Source organism: Aspergillus luchuensis, chromosome 5 (assembly GCF_016861625.1).
Source record: "Aspergillus luchuensis IFO 4308 DNA, chromosome 5, nearly complete sequence".
In the NCBI taxonomy this organism is placed as follows: Eukaryota; Fungi; Ascomycota; class Eurotiomycetes; order Eurotiales; family Aspergillaceae; genus Aspergillus; species Aspergillus luchuensis.
Window position 1 is genome coordinate 2,449,097 of NC_054853.1, and position 22,860 is coordinate 2,471,956.

General features: G+C 48.9%; 5 protein-coding genes across 5 annotated transcripts; 3 read left to right on the top strand and 2 right to left on the bottom strand.

The window, feature by feature from the left end:
• Positions 1–2,494: 2,494 nt before the first annotated feature.
• Positions 2,495–7,686, bottom strand: AKAW2_50793A (ATP-binding cassette glutathione S-conjugate transporter YCF1; the record flags this gene model as incomplete). The annotated part of the gene is made up of 9 exons (XM_041690650.1): positions 2,495–2,758; positions 2,850–2,941; positions 3,032–3,100; positions 3,167–3,321; positions 3,389–4,173; positions 4,225–4,270; positions 4,339–4,442; positions 4,503–7,319; positions 7,393–7,686. 9 exons carry the CDS (start codon positions 7,684–7,686, stop codon positions 2,495–2,497), a joined length of 4,626 nt encoding a protein of 1,541 aa, XP_041544214.1.
• A 1,866-nt stretch (positions 7,687–9,552) lies between these two features.
• AKAW2_50794S (putative C2H2 finger and ankyrin domain protein) lies at positions 9,553–11,572 on the top strand (the record flags this gene model as incomplete). The annotated part of the gene is made up of 2 exons (XM_041690651.1): positions 9,553–9,601; positions 9,696–11,572. 2 exons carry the CDS (start codon positions 9,553–9,555, stop codon positions 11,570–11,572), a joined length of 1,926 nt encoding a protein of 641 aa, XP_041544215.1.
• A 1,067-nt stretch (positions 11,573–12,639) lies between these two features.
• On the top strand, positions 12,640–13,906 carry AKAW2_50795S (serine/threonine-protein kinase; the record flags this gene model as incomplete). The annotated part of the gene is made up of 4 exons (XM_041690652.1): positions 12,640–12,897; positions 12,952–12,998; positions 13,046–13,330; positions 13,378–13,906. 4 exons carry the CDS (start codon positions 12,640–12,642, stop codon positions 13,904–13,906), a joined length of 1,119 nt encoding a protein of 372 aa, XP_041544216.1.
• A 3,940-nt stretch (positions 13,907–17,846) lies between these two features.
• On the top strand, positions 17,847–18,767 carry AKAW2_50796S (uncharacterized protein; the record flags this gene model as incomplete). Its single annotated transcript, XM_041690653.1, has 1 exon — positions 17,847–18,767. One exon carries the CDS (start codon positions 17,847–17,849, stop codon positions 18,765–18,767), a length of 921 nt encoding a protein of 306 aa, XP_041544217.1.
• Positions 18,768–20,151: 1,384 nt separating this feature from the next.
• AKAW2_50797A (AP-2 complex subunit mu) lies at positions 20,152–21,620 on the bottom strand (the record flags this gene model as incomplete). The annotated part of the gene is made up of 3 exons (XM_041690654.1): positions 20,152–20,158; positions 20,232–21,210; positions 21,284–21,620. The coding sequence occupies 3 exons, from the start codon at positions 21,618–21,620 to the stop codon at positions 20,152–20,154; spliced, it is 1,323 nt and encodes a 440-aa protein (XP_041544218.1).
• Positions 21,621–22,860: the final 1,240 nt, after the last annotated feature.

Here is a 22,860-nt window from a genome sequence, read left to right on the forward strand (position 1 = left end):
AGACCAGGTTAGTCAGGTACCTAGAATTAGTGGTTGACTATTCGTTGTTCTTTGGTTTCTTCGAAGTACGTATGTAGTGTACTGTGGAATATCTAAGAACCTCTTGGATTTCTCTGCTGTTATTTCTCACCGCCAGTTTGGGAACCCCTCATTTTCCCTAGGGACAACTAAGTAGGTAACTAAGTAATTCGCTTATCGCAGTGGGTTGTTAGTCAGTCAATGCTTGCAGCAATAGGTAGGTAGATACTACGTAGTAGGTGTCAATTAGCTAGTACTTGCTTGGTTGTTCTAGACTTCGGGGGTGGGTTGGTGGTGTGGTCACTTATACATTTTGATTTTGGTCTGTGGTTATCGTAGATAGGAGGGTTAGGAGTATCGGGCTTTTTTGTGGTGATATATATATATGTGTGTGTGTGTGTGTGTGTGTGTGTGTGTTAATATATACTTTTCTTCGAAATGAACGAAATACTAGTTGAAGACAATATAACTTAAGTTACTTATATACTTGAGCAAATAAGGGATATATATAAATAGATGTATATATATAAATATATATTTATCCTGCTCCATCCTCACATTAGCAGTAGTATCAATATTGTCTCATGACATGAGAATTATTTCAAAGTAACGCATAATATGCTGCTACTATACACGATCATATCAGGCCTCAACAAACAAACTCTATCTGGTCCATGAACATGCTGGCATACTACTACTACCACCACCTAGTACTGACCATAAGTATATTGACTCATGACTAGACAAATTGCCAGCTTCGAACGCCACCATCGAACTTTCACTACCACATATATACACATCTCCCAATGACACCCCCACGAGGAGGAGGAGCCCAAGCACGAGCACGAGCAACTCAAGCACCACCGTGTATCTATCTCACCGTCAATCCAGATCAGATATAAAAAAACCTGGCCAGGACACAGTAACGACGCCACCTCATGCAAAGCTTCATCAGGGCGGGCTTCGCTTAACTATGAAGATGAAGTGAGTGAGTGAACCCACGTAGCAGATGTCATCATATATAATAGTACAAGTTACTAAGTAAGTATGGATGATCCAAAGTACTTGAACAGAAAGAACCGGTACTTTCCTACTACAACTAGTAGTAGTCAATACGGTCATTTCAATCTATCTTGCAAAAAACTATCAATACTTTCAATCAATATCTGCCTACCTGCGGTGTTTGTATATATACCATACAGAAAGAGTAGAGAGAAACACGTAAGTTATTACTTACACACATACACATACACTCAAACAACAATTTGAATACAATCAACTACTTACTACTGCTACTACTAATTAACTTTCCAAATGGGATACCCAGAAGGGCGCGAGGCTTTCACATAGTACCATACATAGTAAGTACACCTTTAACAAACCACGTAAAGATACCTACCTACCTAGTTTCATCGCATATAATTTACTTTACTTTACTATACTATACTATACTATACTAGTCCCGAAACCTGATCCCATCCCTACTAGTCCATAACTCCGTAGTGACTGACTGACTGACTGACTTCATCGGCATCACATCACATCACATCCAGCATCGTGACACCAATAACCACAATAATAACATGACTGCATCAAAGCTGCTATAAGATTGGCGGAAATGGCTATCAGTCAGCAGAACGCAGAGCAAGTCCAGTTGTTTGTTCTGGTGTGTGTGTGTGTGGCGCTAGTACATGCATGCCATGCAATGCATCCTGCAGAGTCCGGGTTTTCTGTCTGGCAGGTGCCTGCCCTTTTTTCTACACCGCTACTATTGTTCATGGTGCTGATTCTTCTCCTCCTCTTTTTTTTTTCCTTTTGTCGCTTTGCGCGTGGAAAAAGAAAGGAATAGGGTGTGGTGTGGGTTTGAGGGGTAAGAAGAGTTACTACTACTAAGTAGTTTAAGGAGAGGGTTGATAGTGTACGGCGGTTGAGGTTGATGCAAGTTCAATATTTGCTACGACTTTGGATGGTTTACCAAATCAAAACGCCAATATATATAATACTATGTGTGTGTGCGTATATTCCAGCAAGATCATACTTTTTTTAGTCACACCCTGACAGAACAGACCTCCACTTCCTATCTAGACCCAGACAGACAAAACACCTCCGAGCAATCCGGAATCGCTAATCACATCTCGTATGATTCCACGCTCGAATCGTATACCTGGTTCCGCCGGTGCAATACCGACACCCCTCCGACACCCCCTTTTTTCCTTTCATCTTTTTTAATTTTTAAACGTCCTCACTTTGCGTCCCAATCAGACGCACAGACTTGCTATGGACCCCCATGCAGCGCTCGAACAATAGCTCTGTCTATGTACGAAGTACAGACAAAGCCGGGCCTGTTCCACGGGGTACGCATGGTACGCACTCTCATAACGCAGCCCAGTGAGTCATGTCGGGGGCGAGGGATCGGCCTGAAACCAGACAGGCTACCCTTCCGGCCATCTAGGAAGCGCCATGTTCGTCATAAGCGCTAGGATTGTTGCGTAACTCCAGGCCCGTCGCTGCTGTCAAGGAGTCCGGCCTCTTTGACCAGCTCATAAAATCGGCCTTCGCGCTTGATCAGCTCCGCAGGCGTGTCGAACTCGACCACCCGGCCCTTGTCGAGCACCACGATTCGATCAGAATCGATAATGGTATTGATACGATGTGCGATGGTGATGATCGTCCGGTCTTGGAAAATGCTGCTGCGCAACGTGCGTTGCAGCAATGCGTCCGTTTCCACATCCACTGCCGCCTAAAGCTAACTGTAAGTTTGGAGGCGAAATGAAAGAAAAACGGGGGTAAAGTAATGAAACAACCAAATTGCAATGCGATTGGCCACGTACCGTTGCCTCGTCCAGCACGAGAATATTACTAGGCGTCAACAGCGCTCGCGCCAGGGAAACCAGCTGTCGCTGCCCTTGACTGAGATTGGATCCTGCCAACAACTAGGTTAATCCAGATCCTTAATGTGGTAAAAACCGCGCAGAATGCACGAGAGAGAGGCCAAAACCAGCCACATGCTTACCTCCTTCCTGAATTTGGGCATCCAACTGACCGTCCATTTGCGCGATGTGATCTTTAAGTCGCGCATGTTCTGCAGCAATCACAGGTCAGTTAATTAATCACGCTTAGCGTTCGTATGCAATGTAGCCCAACGTACCAAGCACACTCCAGAGTTCGGTGTCATCATGCACATGTCGTGGGTCCAAATTATCCCGTACGGTTCCTTCAAACATGGCCGGATCTTGAGGAATGATGGCAAGGCGGCCCCGCAGGTCGAAAAGACCAATGGTCGACACGTTCAGTCCGTCGATGCTACACACAGCGTTAGCCTTTGAACCTATTTCGCCACGATGGAATAACGTCGGGCAGCAGTCCTTACCTGATGCTGCCATTATCTGGTTCGATAATGCGGAACAGTGCCAGAGTCAGTGAACTCTTGCCTGCACCTGTGCGACCAACCACGCCGATCTTCTCGTGGGGCTTGATATCAAGATTGATATCTTTGAGCACGAGATCAAGCCCTGGGCGGTAACGTGTGCTGTAGTTGTTGAACGATACCGCGCCTTGCGCTGGCCAGCCAATAGCAGGACGATGCTTGAAAATCACCTCTGGTGCCTCGCTGGGCAGGCTTGCGTACTCTAGTACACGCTCAACCGACACGATGTTGGTCTCAACCTCGACCGTCTGGCGGACGATCCAGTTCAGGGATTGGGTAATCTGTAGAGCGTAGGACATGGCTAGACCAACCATGCCAGCAGATATCCCACTGCCGGTCGCTACGGAAACGATAGAAAGTACCGCGGAGGCCAGGATGATTACAGAGCCAATGAACTCGAGACGCACAGCCAGCCAACGGTTGGCACTGATGGATGGGAAGTATGCACGCACATTCGCATCCATTCGCCACTCGTTCTCCAGAGTAAATCGCTCTTCCTGTCTATAGGCACGAATCGTCGAAATGCCCCCCAGAGACTCCTGGAAATGAGCATAGATAGGACTGCGCGTAACGCTGTCCAAGCGCTTCAGTTCACGCGATGTGCGGAGGTAGTACTTTTGGTAGCTGAAGTATACGTAGCTCAAGGGAACCACCAGAATGAGGAACGCCGGGGTTGAAGATGCGATAACAATCATGGTGAAAATGGCTTTGGCAGAGTTTCCGAAGAGCTATGCAGATGTAAGCGACAGTAGCCAATCATAAGAGAATCTCAAACTCACCATGTTGAAAGTCCGCGCAAGCACTTCATCAATGCGATAGACGTCGCTGACCAAGTAAAGTTAGCCTTCCTCGATCAAATGTCATATCTCGATGATACCAGGAAAAGAACTCACCTAGAGAATCGGTTAAGAATTCGGCCGGATGGTGTTGTCTCGAAGAAGCTCATGGGAGAACGGAAAATGGCGAATGCCATGCGTTCATGAAGTTTGCGGGAAGCCTAGCATATGGTTAAGCAATTGATTTGGAGGCCTCTTAGGTTACGGGAAATCCAGCATACCTCAATAGAACAGAAAATCCACAAGATCAAATTCTGAAGGATGACCAGAAGGGATGATCCCAAACCAAAGGCCAAGTAGATACCAATGTATTTGCCGACAGGCACACCTGGCTGGGCTTCGGTAACTTCAGACCAGTGCTTAAGCCAAAAACTGCCTAAGACCTGCGCAGTCTGGGCTCCCAGGAGGGCGACCAGGTAGAAGCAAACGGCAACGATGTTACTGTTCTTAGCGTACTCTCCATAAACACTCCACTTGACTTTGCCTTGCTGCGATGTCTCTTGGGTTTGCTTGCTCTTCAGGACATTTTCTTCGTCCCCTAGCTTCCGCCTAGGGCCCTTCCAGCTGGCAGTGCTCGCACGTCGCAGAGTTACAGTGCTTGTTCTTCTACCTCCAGCAGCCCTAATTGGAGCAAGGGCACCGATTTCTCGCTCAGCATCCTCGGGATCCGAGTCAGACTCCGCGTTGTCGATTACAGTGGCAGATTCCGAGCTTTCAGGGCTCGCTAGGTCACGGCTATCAGTGCCAGACTCTTCGTCGTCGTCCGAGTCGTTCATCGTGGTACGAACCAGGTTCGCGACCTCACCCTTCATAGCCAGCAATTGTTCATAGGTTCCGCTCTCGATAATGGTCTTGTTGCGCAGCAGGCCGATGTAATCAGCCTCCTTCAAAACAGGAATAGCATTTGTCGCAAGGATCCTAGTTTTGGTGCTCAGGATACCGTTTTGACCAAGAACCCTGTTGATGAGATGTCTTCCCACATGTTGATCGACTGCAGAGAGCACATCATCGAGAAGGTAAATGTCGGCACGAGCATAGACAGCTCTAGCGAGGGTCAACCGAGCCTTTTGTCCTCCAGACAGTGAGATTCCTCTTTCACCAACTTCGGTTTGATCACCATCCGGCAGATTCTTGAAATCGTCCAGCAAAGCACATGCCTCGACGGTGAGGTCGTAGAATTGGGGGTCCCAGCGATGACCAAAAACGATGTTTTCACGGACGCTTGCGTTCATGACCCAGGGCGATTGGGCAACATAGGCAATGCGACCTCGTACAACAACTTCACCTTCGGTCCTCCACAAATCACCCAGCAATGACTGAAGCAAAGACGATTTACCAGCTCCGACTCTCCCAACAATGCAGCTGAGCTCACCCTTACGGGCACTGAAGCTGATGTTTTCGATCACGTGCGTGCCTTCGTATCTGTTCCATGTGAAGGAAGCATCCTGGATCCTGACAGACTCGTCGCCGATATGAGAAACGGTATCCTCAATCTTGACAGCGTCGGTTTGCAATTCCTCTGCAGTGAAATAATCCGTTAGACGCTTGACAGCCACCGAGGCCTCAATGACAGCCGTGATGACCATTGGAAGGATAGAGAGCGGGAAAGTAAGCAGATTGAAGAGCGTCAAGGCCGGAAACACCACATCCGTGGTAAGAGGCTTGTCTTGCGTCAAGGCGTAGACAGTGAATGTGGAGCAAGAGACAAGGAAGGGGGTGGACTGCCAGGTAAAGTTTGCAATGGACTGTGTCGCACCGATTTTGCGGAGCGTGTTCAATTCCAAGTCATTACGGATGTGGCTGAGCTTGTTCATGAAGGCTGTATTCCATGCGTAAAGTTTGATACTCTTGATGTTGTTCAAAATCTCCGTCATCAGTCGTGATCTTGAATCCTTGTTCTTCATCTGAATAAGCTGCAGCTTCTTCATCATCCGAGCTATCACACCGTTCAACGGAATCATGAGTAGCATTACACCGATTCCCGCGAACATGCTGTATCCGACAAGCTGATAGAGAGAGAGCATGCAGAGGGTGATCTGGAACGGCGCGGACCATAGCTGAACACCGAACTGGGTGAGATCGGACAAGCGCTGCTGATCGACAGCCATATGATTGACAATGTCACCAGTTGTCTTCGTTGAGCGGCCCTCGCTTGAGAGTCTCAGTGACTTCGCATAGATCAGGCCAGTCAGAGCAGACTTGACGCGCATACCGGTGTCAAAGGCCCTTTGGAAGTATTGGTGAAGACACATGGTCTGCGATACAGACACCAGAAACATGGCGAGTGCTATGGCCACACCCCGAATGACTGGTTGAGGCTCGTCGGTCCGGTAGGAATTGATGAAGTTGATCAGCAGACGCAGAAGCTGGGGCTGGACGAAGGCCAGCGTGTCGCTTCCGCATTTGATTATTCCACCACGCAAGAAAGAGCCACCGAATGATTTGATCAAAGCCAACGATAGAGAAGGCTTGCTCTTCTTCAGCTCATGTTCCCAGTTCTCCCTCAGTGTCGCCCCAGTCACGCCGGTTGTATCGCGACGGCGGAGGTTCCAGAGATCATCTTGGGTCAAAAAGTTCTTGTAGCCGAATTTCATCATCGGGGTCATCCAGCTGAAAGTAAGGACCGAGAAGATATCTGCATATTCATAAGGGCATTCATCCTCGTCGCCCAATGCATCGTAGGCGCTCTGTTTCTTGGGGACCAGGTACTCTAGAGCGAATTCCAAGAGCGCCAGCCCCAAGCTCACCGAGAAAGTAACGAAATATGGAAGCTGATCCTGATATGCCTTTCGTGCCACAAGCGACCGCAATTTGATTCCGTAGACGATGGTGAAGAAGAGCCAGTAGAACAAGACAACGCCGTTGGGCTGCCTGCTGCGCCAGTGCTCATAATACTGCACTGCAAAGATGACGCCGAGAGAAGCAAGCACAAGGACTGAGCTCCAAAATTGAAAGTCGGCAAACCAGGTATCCGGGTAAGTTTCGACCTGAATGGCTGCCTGTAGGGCAGTAGCAAAGATTAAGGCGGACAAAACGACCTAAGCATAGGGGCAATGGGCACCGGTCAGTCCATAGGCAGGGATGCTATAGGGGAAGGGATAGGATGCTAACCAGCTTGGCATAAAAATGCCAGTTCTTCGACACAGGCTGAGGGATTCGCTTTTTAAGCAGGAACCACACAGCACCTGTCCCCATAAGCAGACCCCATGCTGCAACGACAGCCACTCCGGCATCTAGAAAGCATGGCGTCAAATCGAATCTGAACTTGCTAATCGGGCCCCAGCCCTCGACGTCGCCACAGAAGGGCTGCGACTTGGGGGACTGGAATGCTGTGTTCGGGTTTGACGATAGCAGGGATCCGGGGGTGGAATCCCCCAGGAACGTTTGGGAACTGCCTTCCAGCATTTTCCCCGAATGTAAGTATCCCAACCACTAGATCGCTCGTCCTTTCGGACATGCAACGGGGGGAAAGGGAGAAGCAGTGAAAAGCCCCGAGGTTGCCTTTTCACGCAAGGAAGGATTGCGATCGTGAAGGAAGAACGTTTCGTCGAGGGCGATAACCACGGAGAACTACTGATTCGTTAGTGAGCTGCAAGTTGCTTACTAAAAGGCATCGGGGCCCAAGCTTTTGCGGAAAAGATACAAGGCTATGTAAGCAGTCGTACAAGGGCGTTACCGTTTTGCCCAGCCTGATAAGCGGCATAAGCGCTTGGCCCCCTTTTTCCTTTCCCTGGTACAGTTGCGATGAATGCAAACCCTTTTGTAATCTGTATATTAAGCGTGGATGTTGGTATAAGTTGAAGCGTTGCAGTTGTCCTCCCGTCCTCCTGTACCTTTTCTGGTCAAAGTCAAGACGGGAGGGATGTATTCCGAACTTATGACATAATTCGATCTCTTTCCTCGTGGTAACGGTGCTTGGCAGGGTTGATCCAAGGTTCTCGACCGAAAGCAGTAGTATCCTCTATAACTGCCATTCTATCACTCTACTCGGTCTTACAAGTCCATTGAACGTTCTATTTCCGAGATTCATACAGTGTCCCATCAACGGTTCGGGGATTGTGAAGCGCACAGTCCGACAGAGATGATAGACTGGATGAAGAGTAGTAGGTGGGCGGAGGCAATAACCAATGATGTAATGAACGGCTGCTTATCTACGCAGTGCTAGTCTACTACTGTAGTAGTCTCACTGGAGTTAACTCCGGACTCGCCGGATCATCCCAGTCCAGCCTCAGAGGAATGGCCGACTTTAAATTGTAGTCGCTTACACTTCTGGTAAATCATTATGTAACTGCCTGCTGTTCCAATCTGACAGTGTTTCTGGTTGTCTTATTAAATCCTACAACTAGGATCAGCTTCCGCGGATTCTCGTACGCCTAGTAGTAATAGAGTAAGTAATTTACTTTCAGAGCGGTGACTCGCCTTTAGATGACACTAATCGATGTCGTGCTTACCCGCCGGAATGTGCTCAGCCTGATTGGACGTTTAGAAGGTCTCGGGGTCGGCGTTTAAGCCCAAATTAGCACCGACTACCCCACCCGGAGATACCGCCTGTTCGGAGTAAACTTCCAGAATCTCTGCCCGCCCTCACGGTATCTACATCGGACACCAGACTGCGATCGACCGTCTGCTCATCGCCTTTTCTATCGCTTGAGGCAGTTAGATGAATGCCATTGGGCAACACCATTACTAGTTACTGTAGCCTATCAGCCCTGCTCCACTTGGAAAGAGTGCTATCTACCAGATATCCACAGTAGCCTGTGTGTTGATCGCAACCTCTGTCATCGTCAAGCAAGCTTCATCGGGATAGGCAGTTGCATGGCTCGGATATCAAGGAAAATATTGTAATAGGGGCATAGAATATGTGGACAGGGTATTGGAAGCATGCTCGCCTGACGACGTACAGATAATACTGATAATAATGTTTCTGGGGCTACTTCGAACGGCGGGCTATGCAATTTCCAACTTACCGCATGTTCACAACCAGTAGTCCTAGACTGTCTCACCGCTTCCATTGAATTTCATTATCCTCGATCCGGTGATGCAGCAGATACTTAATATTCTACAATAGTAATGGCCAGTCTGGGACCGAACAATGGAACAGCTGCCTTCCAGAAGCATTTGGATCGAGGCTCGCGCCCCACCTCCAAGGCGGAAGGCGGTGAGTAGGCTTGCAAGAGGGGTTCCTGCAGCGTCATTCTTTTGGCGCGCAACATTCAAATCCCAGATCGCTCAAAACTTCAACAACAGGCGTGCGTTTTCTGGGGCGTCAACATGGCTGCAGATACACCTCTTGAGGAACTCATTAAAAGGCCTCTATATGGTAAGAACTGGAGTTCGCTCGTCCCTGAATTGAGCCTATTATTTATTAAATTCATAGTGATAGATGGCTTGCTGACATATTATTACATCCAAAGTGTACAATCTTCCACAGGAACTTCTCTCGACGCTGACCACAAAGCATGAAAACCAATCGATATTACGGGCGGACACTCCTGAAGCTGTTTCAGACAAGACGGATGAAGTAGTGTTGGATCACGCGGTGGCCTCGACGACAAGTTGTACTCTCTGCAGGGTCTCGTATCTGAACGTCCAAGAACAACGGAGTCATGTTCGCTCGGATCATCATAGATACAACCTGAAGGTGCAGCTTAGGGGTGGTCCGACGTTGGACGAGTCTCAATTCGCAAAGGCTATAGGGGAACTCGACGAGTCTATATCTGGGTCCGAGTCGTCAGAAGCAGAGGATGAGGAAGAGAATGATCAACTTTCAGCATTGCTGAAGAAACAGGCCAAACTCTCCCAGGTGACCGATGAGGATGAAGCACCATCGAAGAAGATAACTTCCGGCAGGCCACCTCTTTTCTGGCTCTCTAGCACACGACTGCCTTCCAATATGTCCTTAGGTGTCTACCGGGCCTTGTTCTCAAATGCTGAACAGGATGAGCCCAGACACCTCGTTGAAACCATAAAAAGAAAGCAACTCCCGCCTATCATGCAACCGAGAGCCAACGGAAATGCTCCAGAGGCGCCGTCATCACCCAGCCCTCATGTTTTCATGTGCATGATTGGGGGCGGTCACTTCGCTGCTATGTTGGTCTCGCTGGCTCCCGAAATCCACCGGAGGCAGGGTGGTATTGAGGATAGACAAGCTCGAGTCATTGCGCACAAAACGTTCCATCGTTACACGACCAGACGAAAGCAAGGTGGCTCACAATCTGCTAATGATGCTGCCAAGGGAGCCGCACATTCGGCAGGTTCCAGTCTCAGAAGATACAACGAAGCTGCATTAGAGAAGGAGATCAGAGATTTATTGGCCGATTGGAAACAGATGATTGACGAGGCCGAATTATTGTTTGTTCGTGCCACGGGCAGTACGAATCGTCGAATCCTTTTCAGCCAGTACGAGGGCCAGGTTCTCAGGCAAAACGACCCGAGATTGAGAGGCTTCCCGTTCAGCACCCGTCGAGCAACCCAAAGCGAGCTGATGCGTTGCTTCAAGGAGCTCACCCGTGTGAAAGTAAGCCAAGTCGACGAAGCCGCATTGGCGGCTGCAGAGGCCAAGCAACGGGACGAAGTGTCGAAGCCATCAACTCCACGGCCTCAACAGCAGAAGCCCAAGGTTTCTAAAGAAGATGAAGAGGCTATGCTTCACACAACCCAAATACAAGCTCTTATCCGTCGTTCTAAGATCCCAGCCTTGATGACCTATCTATCTAAGAACTCGATCCCTACATCCTTCATCTTTCGACCTTCCGACTCTCAGCAGAATTTCCGCTGTCCTACCCCCCTCCACTTCGCTGCTAATCTGAACTCACCATCCATGGTCCTTGCCCTTTTGACCAGAACTACAGCAGATCCGACCGCAACCAATGGTGAAGGAAGAACGCCATTTGAGCTTGCTGGGGATCGTGCGACGCGAGACGCCTTCCGCGTTGCGCGTCACGAGCTAGGGGAGTCAAAGTGGAATTGGGAGGCTACCAAAGTGCCGTCACCAATCTCTCGAGACGAGGCCAACAACCGCTCTGAGAGGGAGCGAAAAACCGCAGAAGAAGAAGAGACTAGTCGACGCAAGGCTGAAATGGATCGTTTGAAAAAGGAGGAAGCGGCTAGTGCGGCACAACGCGCCGCCAAGAAACCAGCTGGTCGAACGCTGGGGTCTGTTGAGAAGACGGCTTCTGAGAAGAGAGAAGAGGAGATGCGAGGTATGACGCCGGAAATGAGAATGCGGTTGGAACGAGAGCGCCGCGCTAGAGCAGCTGAGGAACGCTTTCGAAGAATGCAAGGGCAGTGATGGGCTAGCCACTCAACTCTTCCACTCTTTGCTTTCCCCCAGATGTATGATGAAGTCATGGCCTGTAGCATTGCATTTTACGGAGCGTATTGATGTCTTTTGACGAATAGAAATGAATGGCCACGGCAGCCAGCAGTCCATTTTCGGTTGTGCTCCGGCTGACTATACCTCGTATCCTGCTTTCGAACCTATAAATGCTGGCAACTAGTAATTCAACGGCGACCCCAATTCATCAGCAGCATACTAGATAACAGTGATAGTGAAATGGACGATCGTTGCTGCCTTGGAGCTTACCAGATAGGAAGGCAGGCACCTAACCCGTGACCTGCTGGCGTTGGAAGTTCCAACGGAACAACTTTATACTAAATGTTTATTATCCTATTCCTTGCCTCATTGATTTTTTCAATTGATTTCTATCTATATCCCACCTAGCAAACAACCTAAGTTATCGTTATTCCTACAATTTCTCGATCACCCCAGCGCCCACCATGTCCTGGTCTCAGGCTTCGGATGCAGTAGGGATACTATCTAGATGGTATCCAGAGACCGGCCAAGCAGGTGAGGAGCTGATAATTCGGAGCCATCAGACGGTATATGTCGGTAGAGACTCGGATAGATGGTACGCTTCTTTTCCCATCTCGCTTGTGGAGGTTAACTGGACAAAGCCATTTCGTCGTGGATGCTACGTTCATTTCTCGTCAACACCTCCGCATCTACACCGTCCTGTTCGACCATGAGAACCCTGGAACCATCTTGCCATTGGTTTACGCTGAGGATATCTCGGTAAATGGGGCCTTGTGGAATATCTACCCCATGGCAGGCATGGGTGGGTTTCTCCTGAGTGATGGCGATATACTCCAGCTGCCGAGGAGTATATTTCTCAAGTTCAGTTATCCGATGCATATGCAAGAACGCCTAGATGTCATCATGACAAAAGAGATTCAGGTAAGCAATGCTATTTTATTCTACATTGAGACCGATATGCTTGCTGATTTTCGCGGATTTTCGACAACTTGTACTGCGTCACACCACGTAAACTGGGTTCTGGTGCTTATGGACAGGTGTACATGGCCTACAACTCGATTAGTGGTCAGCAGCTTGCTTGCAAGGTTATAAACCTTCGACCTCTGAGGGAAAAGATATTTAGGGGATCATGGACAGGCGACAATGATGACGACGATGGCGATACAACTGTCTTGCGAAAAGCCAAACTCTTCAGTGTGAAGTATGGGAAGAAGCTACGAAAGCCTGACCGTGAAGCAAAGCTTAAGAAAAGATTGGAAGTTTTCGGCCGCGAGGCCCTAATACTGAAAGATCTATGCCATGTAAGTTGGCGCCTTGAATCTTGTTCGTTCGCCACTGCTCTGACACCACAGTAGCCCAACATTGTCAGCCTCGAAAAAGTGATACAAACTAATTTCCATATGTAAGTGTCCACGAACCTGCACATGGGTCATAGCTAAAGAAGCGTAGCTATCTCTTTCAGGAGCTGGTACCTGGTGGAGACCTGTTCTCTTATATCCAGTACAAAGGGGGGATGCTGACTAACATGGAGGCTGCAGTCATAATCAGGCAGCTGCTGATGGCTTTGGATTACTTGCATGGACAGGATATCGTTCATCGGGACCTGAAACCAGACAACATACTTATGACATCTTTGGATGACGGATGCCGGGTGGTGCTATCTGACTTTGGATGCGCCACCCGCAACCCTGGACGAATGTCGACAATGGTTGGCACATTCGAATATAGTGCTCCGTTAGTGCTCTGATCGTTGCAGTTGTTTGGCGCTAACTCCAGATCAGAGAAGTCATAAATCCTAGTCAAGAGGGTTATACGAAAGCTGCAGACATGTGGTCGCTAGGTTGCGTAACTGCGGTCTTACTCACAGGTAGTACTTCGTGCGATGGCTCAATGGCAACGTACGCGATTGACTTGGCTAAAATCGGTGGGTATGAGAAGTTGGAAGCGAGTCTTACCAGACATTCTGCGCTTCCCCGAGCAAAGGATTTCATTCAACGCCTCCTCAGAATTGTCGCAGAAGAGCGCATGACTGCCAACCAAGGGTTGCAACATGCGTGGTTCAGCAATTCCGCCCATTCGTCCGAATTTCGAGAACTTTACTGTCGATCAATCAAAAACTGGACTCCATGCTCTCCCCGAGCGCCGGTAATCGTGGATATCACCAGCTTGAATTGCTTCAATGACCAAACACTTGCTCGGGAAGCAGCGAGTAATACAAAGAGCCCCAGCTCATCACTCGAGGATCTCTCCGGTCACGAGATTGCTTCCCCTACACTGTCGGATCTCAACCTACCTCCACTCTCAGTCTGAGGGGTCAACAGCGAAAGGTGAACTCGTGGGACATGGATGGGGGATATGCCAGAAAGATAGGCTAATATTAACACGCTAGCTATAGCATAGATAGATCCATAATAGCTTTTAAATGGCAAACCACTGAGTTTTCCAGTACTCAAGACCTCGAACAAACAGTAAAATGTAATCGAACAGACAGCGTTGCCGTACATATCAATATTGAGCATCCAGGCCAGACAAACAAACAAGGGCGCATCCCGAACACCCGCACAAAGGCGCTCATTACCCTACACAGTTCATGTCTCAACCGCTCCTTGTAGCACAAACCAGTAAGCGCCAATAGTGCCCAGCATAGTAAGTATACATCTTTGCGTCAATACCAGAGACTCATTACTCATCCCCGTTAATCAACTACACTACTACTACCAATATAGTATCTCAATCCTAACTCTAACTTTCTAGACCACGGAGTCCTTGAATTCATTTGGGTAAGAAAAAGGGGCTTTTGGAAAGTATATTCAGTGCTGATGATAGTAGGATGATCTTATCAAGGGGTGGGATGGGATTGGGAGTCCCTTTGTCTGGTCTGATGGCTTGAAGGGAGAGGGTAGGAGAGTGAGAGAGTGGGAGGGAGGGAGGGAGGGAAGGGAGGTATATTGGGGATACGTAAATCTTGCGTGTAATGTACGGAGTAAGTTATTGTGTGTCAAGTGTTTTGTTTGATTCGGGTGAAGGCTTATAGGGAAACAGGTAGGATCGAGGCTGAGTTGGAAGTATTACAGATCTGGGATGGATCCAGAGTGTAGGTAGATATAAGGTTGCGTTTATTATCATTTTAGAATCCAGGACCACTACGGTGTAGGGGTGTTATGTAGGGTGAGGTGGGTGAGACTAGGTCGATACTCTGATTACTACTAATGGTATAGTGTATAGGTTGGATCAAGGTACGTACCCCAAACTGTATCTATGTGTGTGGGGCCGACGATCTATCCATGTCTTAAGGCTGTACCTAGTAGTGTACGTAGTCGGTTATTACTAGAAGTAGTAATACTAAAGACTCCTTTCACCGTAAAGTTCTATAGTAGACGCTTGATATACTTCCTATGAGATGCACGTTGACGTCGTGTGTTCGGACTACTGGTGCTGCGGAGGGACGTAACCAATAACAGTGCATCAAGGGGTAGCTGATGAAAAAAGCTCCTAGGTGGATCAAGAAACCCGTGCAGGTGTCAATCGCCCTGCACCTGCATGTGCTGTGATTCGCATAGGTAGTTAGTAGATTAGATTCCCCCGGGAACCGGTGGGAAAATTGTCCGATAGGGTGTGGTGTCCCTTGCGTGGATAGTGGATGCTGCGCAGAGGCTGGGGGAGAGTAGGGATGAACGGAAAGGTGGGTAGAGTTAGAGAAACAGGGCAATAGGTTTGAGCTGAGTTTCTCTCGTGCTGATGGTTTGCGCTTGTGGTGCTATTCTAGGGGATCTTCTGAGAGGGTTGCTAATCGTGGTACTGAGATCGTCAACCCTTGTCTGGGTTCTTTGGTTTGGTCTCAGGCTCTGGCTTTGTAGAGGCAGGCTGGGGCTTTTTGATGGATTTGTCTGGTTCTGGGCCCAGTGTAGGTGATGCCAAAACGAAGAACGTATCTGTTGTTAGTGGTCCATGCTATGTCAGTCTGAATGGGGGGGTGTTTGTGGCAAATTCATTGGGGCAGTCGTAGAATATACCCGTCCGGAGATATCTTCAGCTGCGAGATAATGCGATGCAGCAGACCGTGGGCAATTTCTCCGAGTGCAACTCCAGGTTGCACTGATGAAGCAAGGACAAACAAAGGAGGGTAGGCAGAAAGAAACGATGGGCAACATCAACGTGCAGTCATCTGACGCATAATATCCCGAGGCGGCTGGGGAGCTACTAGTAGTCGTAGGCACGATCTTTGAGACACGAGCCAAAATAACAGTGCATAGCCACCTGGAGTCACGATCCTGTGCGAAGGAGATCAAAACCTTGCCCTGAGCAAGAATGTGGACTTGAGAAAGGGAAGATCCGTGAGTGTCCGGGAAAGAAGCAAGGGAGGGCAGGAGGAGGGGGGGACCCGATAAGCCGGAGCGATAGGAGGAAACAGTGGACAATGGGTCTCTTGCTCTACCAGCGAGACACAACTGGTTACTGGAGGGATGCTTGTCTTGTGTTCAAGACAACAACGGCCAGAATCATCAATCGTTGCAGTTCATCGGAAGCCCCGGCTAGAGGAAATTCGATAAATCCAATGAGTGCGATGACGGTGATGCTGATGACCGAGTCGGTCACTTGGAACTGAAGTCATCTAGACATTCGATGAGTCCAGCCGATTGGTCACCTGCGTTGCTCGCCACTGTTGATTGGTGAACGCGCTTCCGCCAGACGCGCTACTCACGCGACGCGACGCGCGACGCGATGGCGTTTCAATTTTACCTGTCTGGGAAGTGGCCCCAAGAAAAGATGTTCATGTATTGATTTCTTTTTATTTGAGGTAAAAGCAGAACTTCTTAGGGCTTTAATCAATTCTACGGAGGGAAAAAGCACTTCATATGTAGACATCTCGTGGTGATAGGGAGTAACTGCGGGACTGAATCATTTTCCCTAAGTATCCAGGTTATCGAGGGTTGCCATCCCAACCAGAAACTATATGGACGTATCCGCTGTAAGAGGGATAGGACTCATGATCGATCAGTATCAGCCCAGCATCGGCTATCTATCTACCTCGATTATACCAAGCTGCATGGCGCATCATGGCTTCGTAGATAGGTATAGATCAACTTCATCCAGGCGTATACTCCGTAACACGCAATGCAAGCTGCAATGCAACAGCCTCCTGTCCCACTCCGGTCCGGCCCATCCCAGTCCAGACGGGTGATAGCTCCTCTCCTCTCCTCTCCTCTCCAGCTAGTGTAGATGCATTTGACATCAAGTGGACACGGCGATGGGGAAATGCCGCAATGGGTGACCCTGCGAGGAGACGCCTTGCAGCGCGCATCCCCTCCGAAGTGGCTCCTGCACTCCTTGTCTCACTCCACCCTCCGGAGGGGCATTAAGAGAGAGGAGATATAGAGGGATGAAGGCAGTGTTCGACCTTCAAAAATAGGCCTTTCCCCTGTCCTCAGGGCAGGAATGAGAGGAGGAAGAAAAGCAGAGACATGAGAAACCAAGAATAAAAGACAAAAGAGAAAAGAGAAAAGAACAAACCTGAGTTGAGTCCAGGAGGCAACGAAAAGGCAGGCAGGCATGAGGGCGACCGACCAAAAGTGTTACTGGTCATTCTTTGTACACGTTCGATGTCATCCATTCAGTTTGTGATATCACATTCAATTCCAGCTGAAGGCCGGTCAATCATTCCTATACCTGCCACCGCATTCAACTGCTTCTTACTTCTACCCTCCTCCTTCACCGTCCATCGACACAAGAGTGGCTTTGTTTAGTGTGTGTTTGGGAATTCTGCAGCCCGGATTTAGACTTTCCAAGAGCCATTGTTGCCGGTCATTGGGCCAGAAGCTGCGTTCCCCCCGTTTGCGGAACCGAACAAAAACGCCAGAAAAGCCCGCTGGCATCGGAATCTCTCCTTTTTCGCCCAATTTCCCACCCATTTCCTTTCTCCGACATCATCCCATCATCATCTTCCTCTGATTTGCGCCGCTTGATATCCTCTCTTCGCCTCCCACTCCTCTTCGCTGTCATTCCCTCGTCGCATTTCCCCGGACTTACTCCAAATCAAAGCGCTTGCTGTTGGCATTTCTTTCACACTCTTTCTGTCCCCCGATCTCTTGTTCTTCTCCTCCAAACCTCTTCCGGCGCAAACCTACATTCTTCGCGGGTTCCTCTTGATCCGCGCACAAACACTCCCGGCATTGACTGCCTCACCCCCACCACCAACACCACCACCACTTCGCCAACTATCTAACTCATCTTCACTCCTTGGTCGTTTCATATGTCACTCATCCCTGGGGAATACCCATCTCCGTCGCGCAAGATGTTACTCCCATCTGCGCTTCCTAGCGACATGCCACAACAGTCGACCCAGTCGCATCTCGCGCCCAACCTACTATTCAACACTCCACCCCCCACCGAAGATGACCTCTTCCGATCAGGCAATGGCCTACTGGGAACCAGTCGCGCCCTCCAATCCCTTCTCAATATCTCTCCTGCTTCGGTCCCCCGTCGCAAGACTCCTCCACGTCTCCTAAGTCCCCTCCAGCTACGATCCCCTCCTCCCTCCCGGTCGCAGAAGCGTGTGGCCCAGAAGAAAGACTTGAACAACCTCACGCGCTCCTCCCCATCACCCTGCTCTCCCTCCAAACTTCCGCGTTGTGCGAACAAGCGCAACCGATCTGCCTATGAAATAGACCTCGACTCGGAAATTGAGGATCGCAAACCCTCCAAAAATGCCAAATCGCGCGACCGTTTCTCCACGCCCAAGCGTCGCAGACAAATCCCCAATGATTTACCACTAGGTCTTACACAGGAAGACTTCTACTCGCTTTATTCACCCCCGATCACACAGTCGCCTCTGTCGCCGGCGCATCGACCGCAAGAAGATTTGAGCGCAAGTGAAATAAACCCTCTGGGAATCTCACTATACAACCCCGACGCGCCGCTGCCATCCATCGAGACAAACGATGAAAGCATAAAGTTCGCGTCACATGAATTAACGCCAATCGATGCGTCGCCTTCCTGGGTCGCCGAGGACGATCGACGGCTAGTGAACTTGGTTCTTGAACGATATCAATTCTCCGAACAAGTCTTGGATGACTGCGCCAGAGAACTAGGCAGAAACCACGAGTCCATCAGACGCAGATGGCAAACTCTCCTGGGCCAAGGGGAGATAGGCTTTGCGACGACGAGGAGCTAAACCAGACCCCCGTTGGGGACCTAAAATGGCCTCTTTTCGTTTCATTTCTCCTTGTCTGTCTACCGATCAAACTTTTCGTTCGTTTATTTTTGCTTACGATACCGACTCTACTCGCTTCTGAACTTGCGCCTTTTTAAACCGCCAATACCCTGATAGCATCGCTACGCTACCTCCTGTATTATGACTTTGTGACTACTCGGCTCTCTTGTTTTACTTTTCTCACAACTTACGGGCTCATGTACGATACGGGATATGGATGGATTTGTTTTATTTCTTTTCTTCTTCTTCTTTTCGTCTGGTGTTACTTTCGGGGGATTTCAGATTGTGTTATTACTACCATTTCCTTAACCTTTATTTCACGGTGTTGTGTGTGGTTTTGTTTCTAACATTTCCGGGGTTACTTACATTATGTCTGTCCATCCAACTATCCACATACATCAGAACTCTAATGTATGAACGGATAGATGTGATATGGATGACCATACTTCGGGGTTTTTCTCTTTTTTACTTCTTCATTTTCATGTATCATATGACTGACTATCTATGACCGACACACACTGGTTGTGTATGTACTTTATTCTACTGTACTATCTATCTATCAATCTATCTATCAAGGTACTATCTATCCATGGGTTCATCCTATAAACAAATGGGTTCTTGCTCCGCATGTATGTATGTATGTCATCGTACGCTTTTTCCAAACAACATGGGCCTTTGAAACCTTAGACTCGCCTTCTATGGTAGATAGATATGTAATGAGAATTAGGAGACTTCGGCGCTTGAGTAGAATGGAAAAAGGCTTTGATGAGTGGTGGTCGAGCCTTCCGTTAACTTTTCATTATTACTAAATTAGTAACCATAACTAGGCAATAAGTACTAAGTAAGCAGTGCTACTGGAGCCGCTTCAGTCGTTGCGAAATGTAATGTAACGCTGTCTTCAATCGCAGTAAACTGTGTAGTGTAGGTATTGACGGGATATATGCATGAAATAAAGGGAAAAGAATAACAAAAAAAACATACCAAGATCGTTACTACTATAAGATTCCAAGACGAAGCATGAATTTGAGCAGATGTAAGCAAGCAGTAAAAGTACTCCGGCTAAGTTGCAAATAAGAAACGAACTACCAATGCCATCTAAGTATGTCCATGACCAAACCCAGTAATGCCATTATGCCCATGCATCAATCAGCCCCTATGTGCAAACAAGTGAACAGAACCTAGGAAGTATGGGTACAGCAGTACACATCCAACATGAAAACATGCAATCGATCAGTCAACGCCAGACACCAAGCTCAAAAGGTCGGGAAATTGGAATGGAAGCTATTGAGATATAGATAGGGGGGAATAGGACCATCGGCCACCCTGTCTGCACTATTATATCAAACTAGAATCTGTTTCGCTTGGAGTTAGCACAGTAATCACCACCCCACATATATCTGCGCAAGGGGTTCACATCAAACGTACCGAATTTCATAACTGCCCGCGCGAGTCATGTACCGCACCCACTTCACACTGCTGTAGTTGCTCTTTTCGAATACCTTCAGGTACCGCACCAATAGTCCACTGCTGGTGAACATGAGAAGACTGAACGACAGACTAAGCGGTGGCCGACTCCAAGCCTTCTGGTGCGTCATGCTCGTCAACGTCGCTTCTGCTGTCAGGACGTATTCGCTTCCACCGGAAAACCGCGCGATCTTCCACACAATGTTATTATGTTCCGGCTCGTACTTGGCCCGACCCTGGCTGGTCCGTTCGGTTGTCTTGGCCGTGTTCAGCGGTGTTGGAATGCGAATCACCACGTTCGTCGCGAAGAGTTTCGAGCTGTAGTTTGCTTTGATAGCAACGCTGTATTCCACCTTGGTGGTGCCGACTTCACGCACGATCGGATGAACCTTGAAGGGCAGGTTGACGTTTTCAGTAGCGCGGTAGCGCATGAGCTCAAACTCGCCATCGGGAGGCACAAAGGAAATAATACGATCGGCGTCGAAGCGGCCCAGCTTGACGCACTGGTGGAACTGGCAGTCTTCGAGGGTGACGGAGCCCGCGGCCGCGCGGGTAGCCTTCATGGTACCATCGCGGTTGCCCGGGGTGGAGGAGCCAGCAGCATCAGTATCGAGGAGCAAGCGGTCATTGAGGCCGAATTTGCACTCTGGAGTGCCGGAGAGGTAAGCTCGCATGACGATTTGGCCGTTGACATCGGCGCGAAGGACAGTGCCTGTGGCGGACATGAGGAGGTTGACGTCTTCGATCACGTCGACAAAGGCCTCGTTCTTGCGGTATTTAACGTCGGCACGGCGCCAGGAGAGAGCGCCAGTGGCTTGCATGGTGATACGGCTGGAGTCGGTCGCAGAGTTGGCAATGGCGGATTTTACGCCTTCGGTGGTGATGTACATTTTCAGGGTGTCGGTCTCGGTGTTCTGAGGGTATCCGAAATCGAGGATTTCTATGAAAGAGAAAACTGCGGTTTAGTAATCTTTCCATTTGGTAGTATTCTCGAAAGTAGAGGTGAAGCGCACCGTCGAGCAACTCGTAGATCAGGACAAAGTTGTTCTTCACGGCCTCCTCATCGAGCTTCCCAAAATAGCTCTTTCCCAGCATGACCAATCGATATAGAAACTCGAAGACCAGCGCGGCATTGGCATTGCTCTTGGTCACGGCGACCAGGTAGATGTTTTCGTGTTTAACATGACTGAAGGTCGTGGAGCCTAGGGTTAGGATGGGCGAGCGGACTTGAGGGTTGGAGATGACTTGGATGCGGAAGATGTCGGCGAGGCGCGGGCGGCAGTCGCTGCGGAAAGCGCGGAAAATCAGGTTCTCGCCCTTTTGGTTGAAAATGAGGATACCGGAGAGCATGGTGAAGGGGCGCTGCGGAGGATGAGGGGCGGGAGGGGGGTGGAAGGAGAAGTAAGTAGAAGAAGAAAGGAAAGGGGGGAACGGAGAGGAATGAGGGGGCCGCGGAGAGAGAAGGTGAAGTCGGTCTCGACCGGCGGAGGCGATGGATGCGGTTTGCCCGCCGACACAACTACTACTACTACTACTACTACTACTACTACTACTACTACTACTACTACTACTACTACTACTACTACTACTACTACTACTACTACTACTACTACTACTCGAATCACTACAGCTCTTTCCGATGCGCACTTCGAGTGGCCAGCCAGTATATAGTTTACTTTATCCAATTCTTCTGTGTATCTGGTGAAAACTTGGCGATCAATAATTCAATGTTCTAATGCGTAAATATAAGTCATGGCGACACAACACTCACATACGCAGTGGTTGCTCGAGCTGTCAAGGATGAGCATCGACAGCTTGAAACTAAATAGTAGAAATCTCATTCATGAAATTGTTGTCTGCGCGTGTTGAAAGGGGCCCGTCATTCAGCTTCTGGTTATTTTGTTTCTCGGGTCCAAGTGAGGCGAGGCAGTAAGAGGTATATAACTTAACAAAAACACAGTAACTGGATAGTTCTTTCGGCTTCTTCTCACGGCTGCGTCGAAGTAGGGCATATAATCTCTTTTGGTAGATTGACAAATCCCTGATGGTGCGATGGCTCAAGTAGTATGTTGAGAAGATGGTGTTCTTTTATCGTATAGGCTACCGACTGGTATTATATGGTCTCATGCGTCTAAAGGGCTAAAGGCAACCGATGTAAAGTCGGAGGATCGATGTCGAATCGAACACCAAAAGAGGACGCTTAGTACACTGTGTGCGGAGGCGCCTACGGAATACTACGTTCATGTATGTGCAGAATCAAACTTGACTAAGGAGGGCGTTGATCTCGAGATCAACCGTGGCAATTTGAAATAGGTATTATGTATGCTCGCGTTATTCCCGACTACAGCTCTATGTTAAGCTTTTTCCGGGTCTTTGACAGTCGAGCATACTAGATGTATATATACACAGCTCATATAGGCACCTAAATACATACAGACAGTAACACACTGAGGGTTGGGAGGTTGTGCTATGCTCGTCTCATGTGCTGGCCGGATGTGCTGTCCACGAGTCGGCATGGAGCGACAGAATGCAACATGCCACTCCGTACTTTCGAAATCAGCAAAACCTCGTAGCGCTGGTTCACATTGCG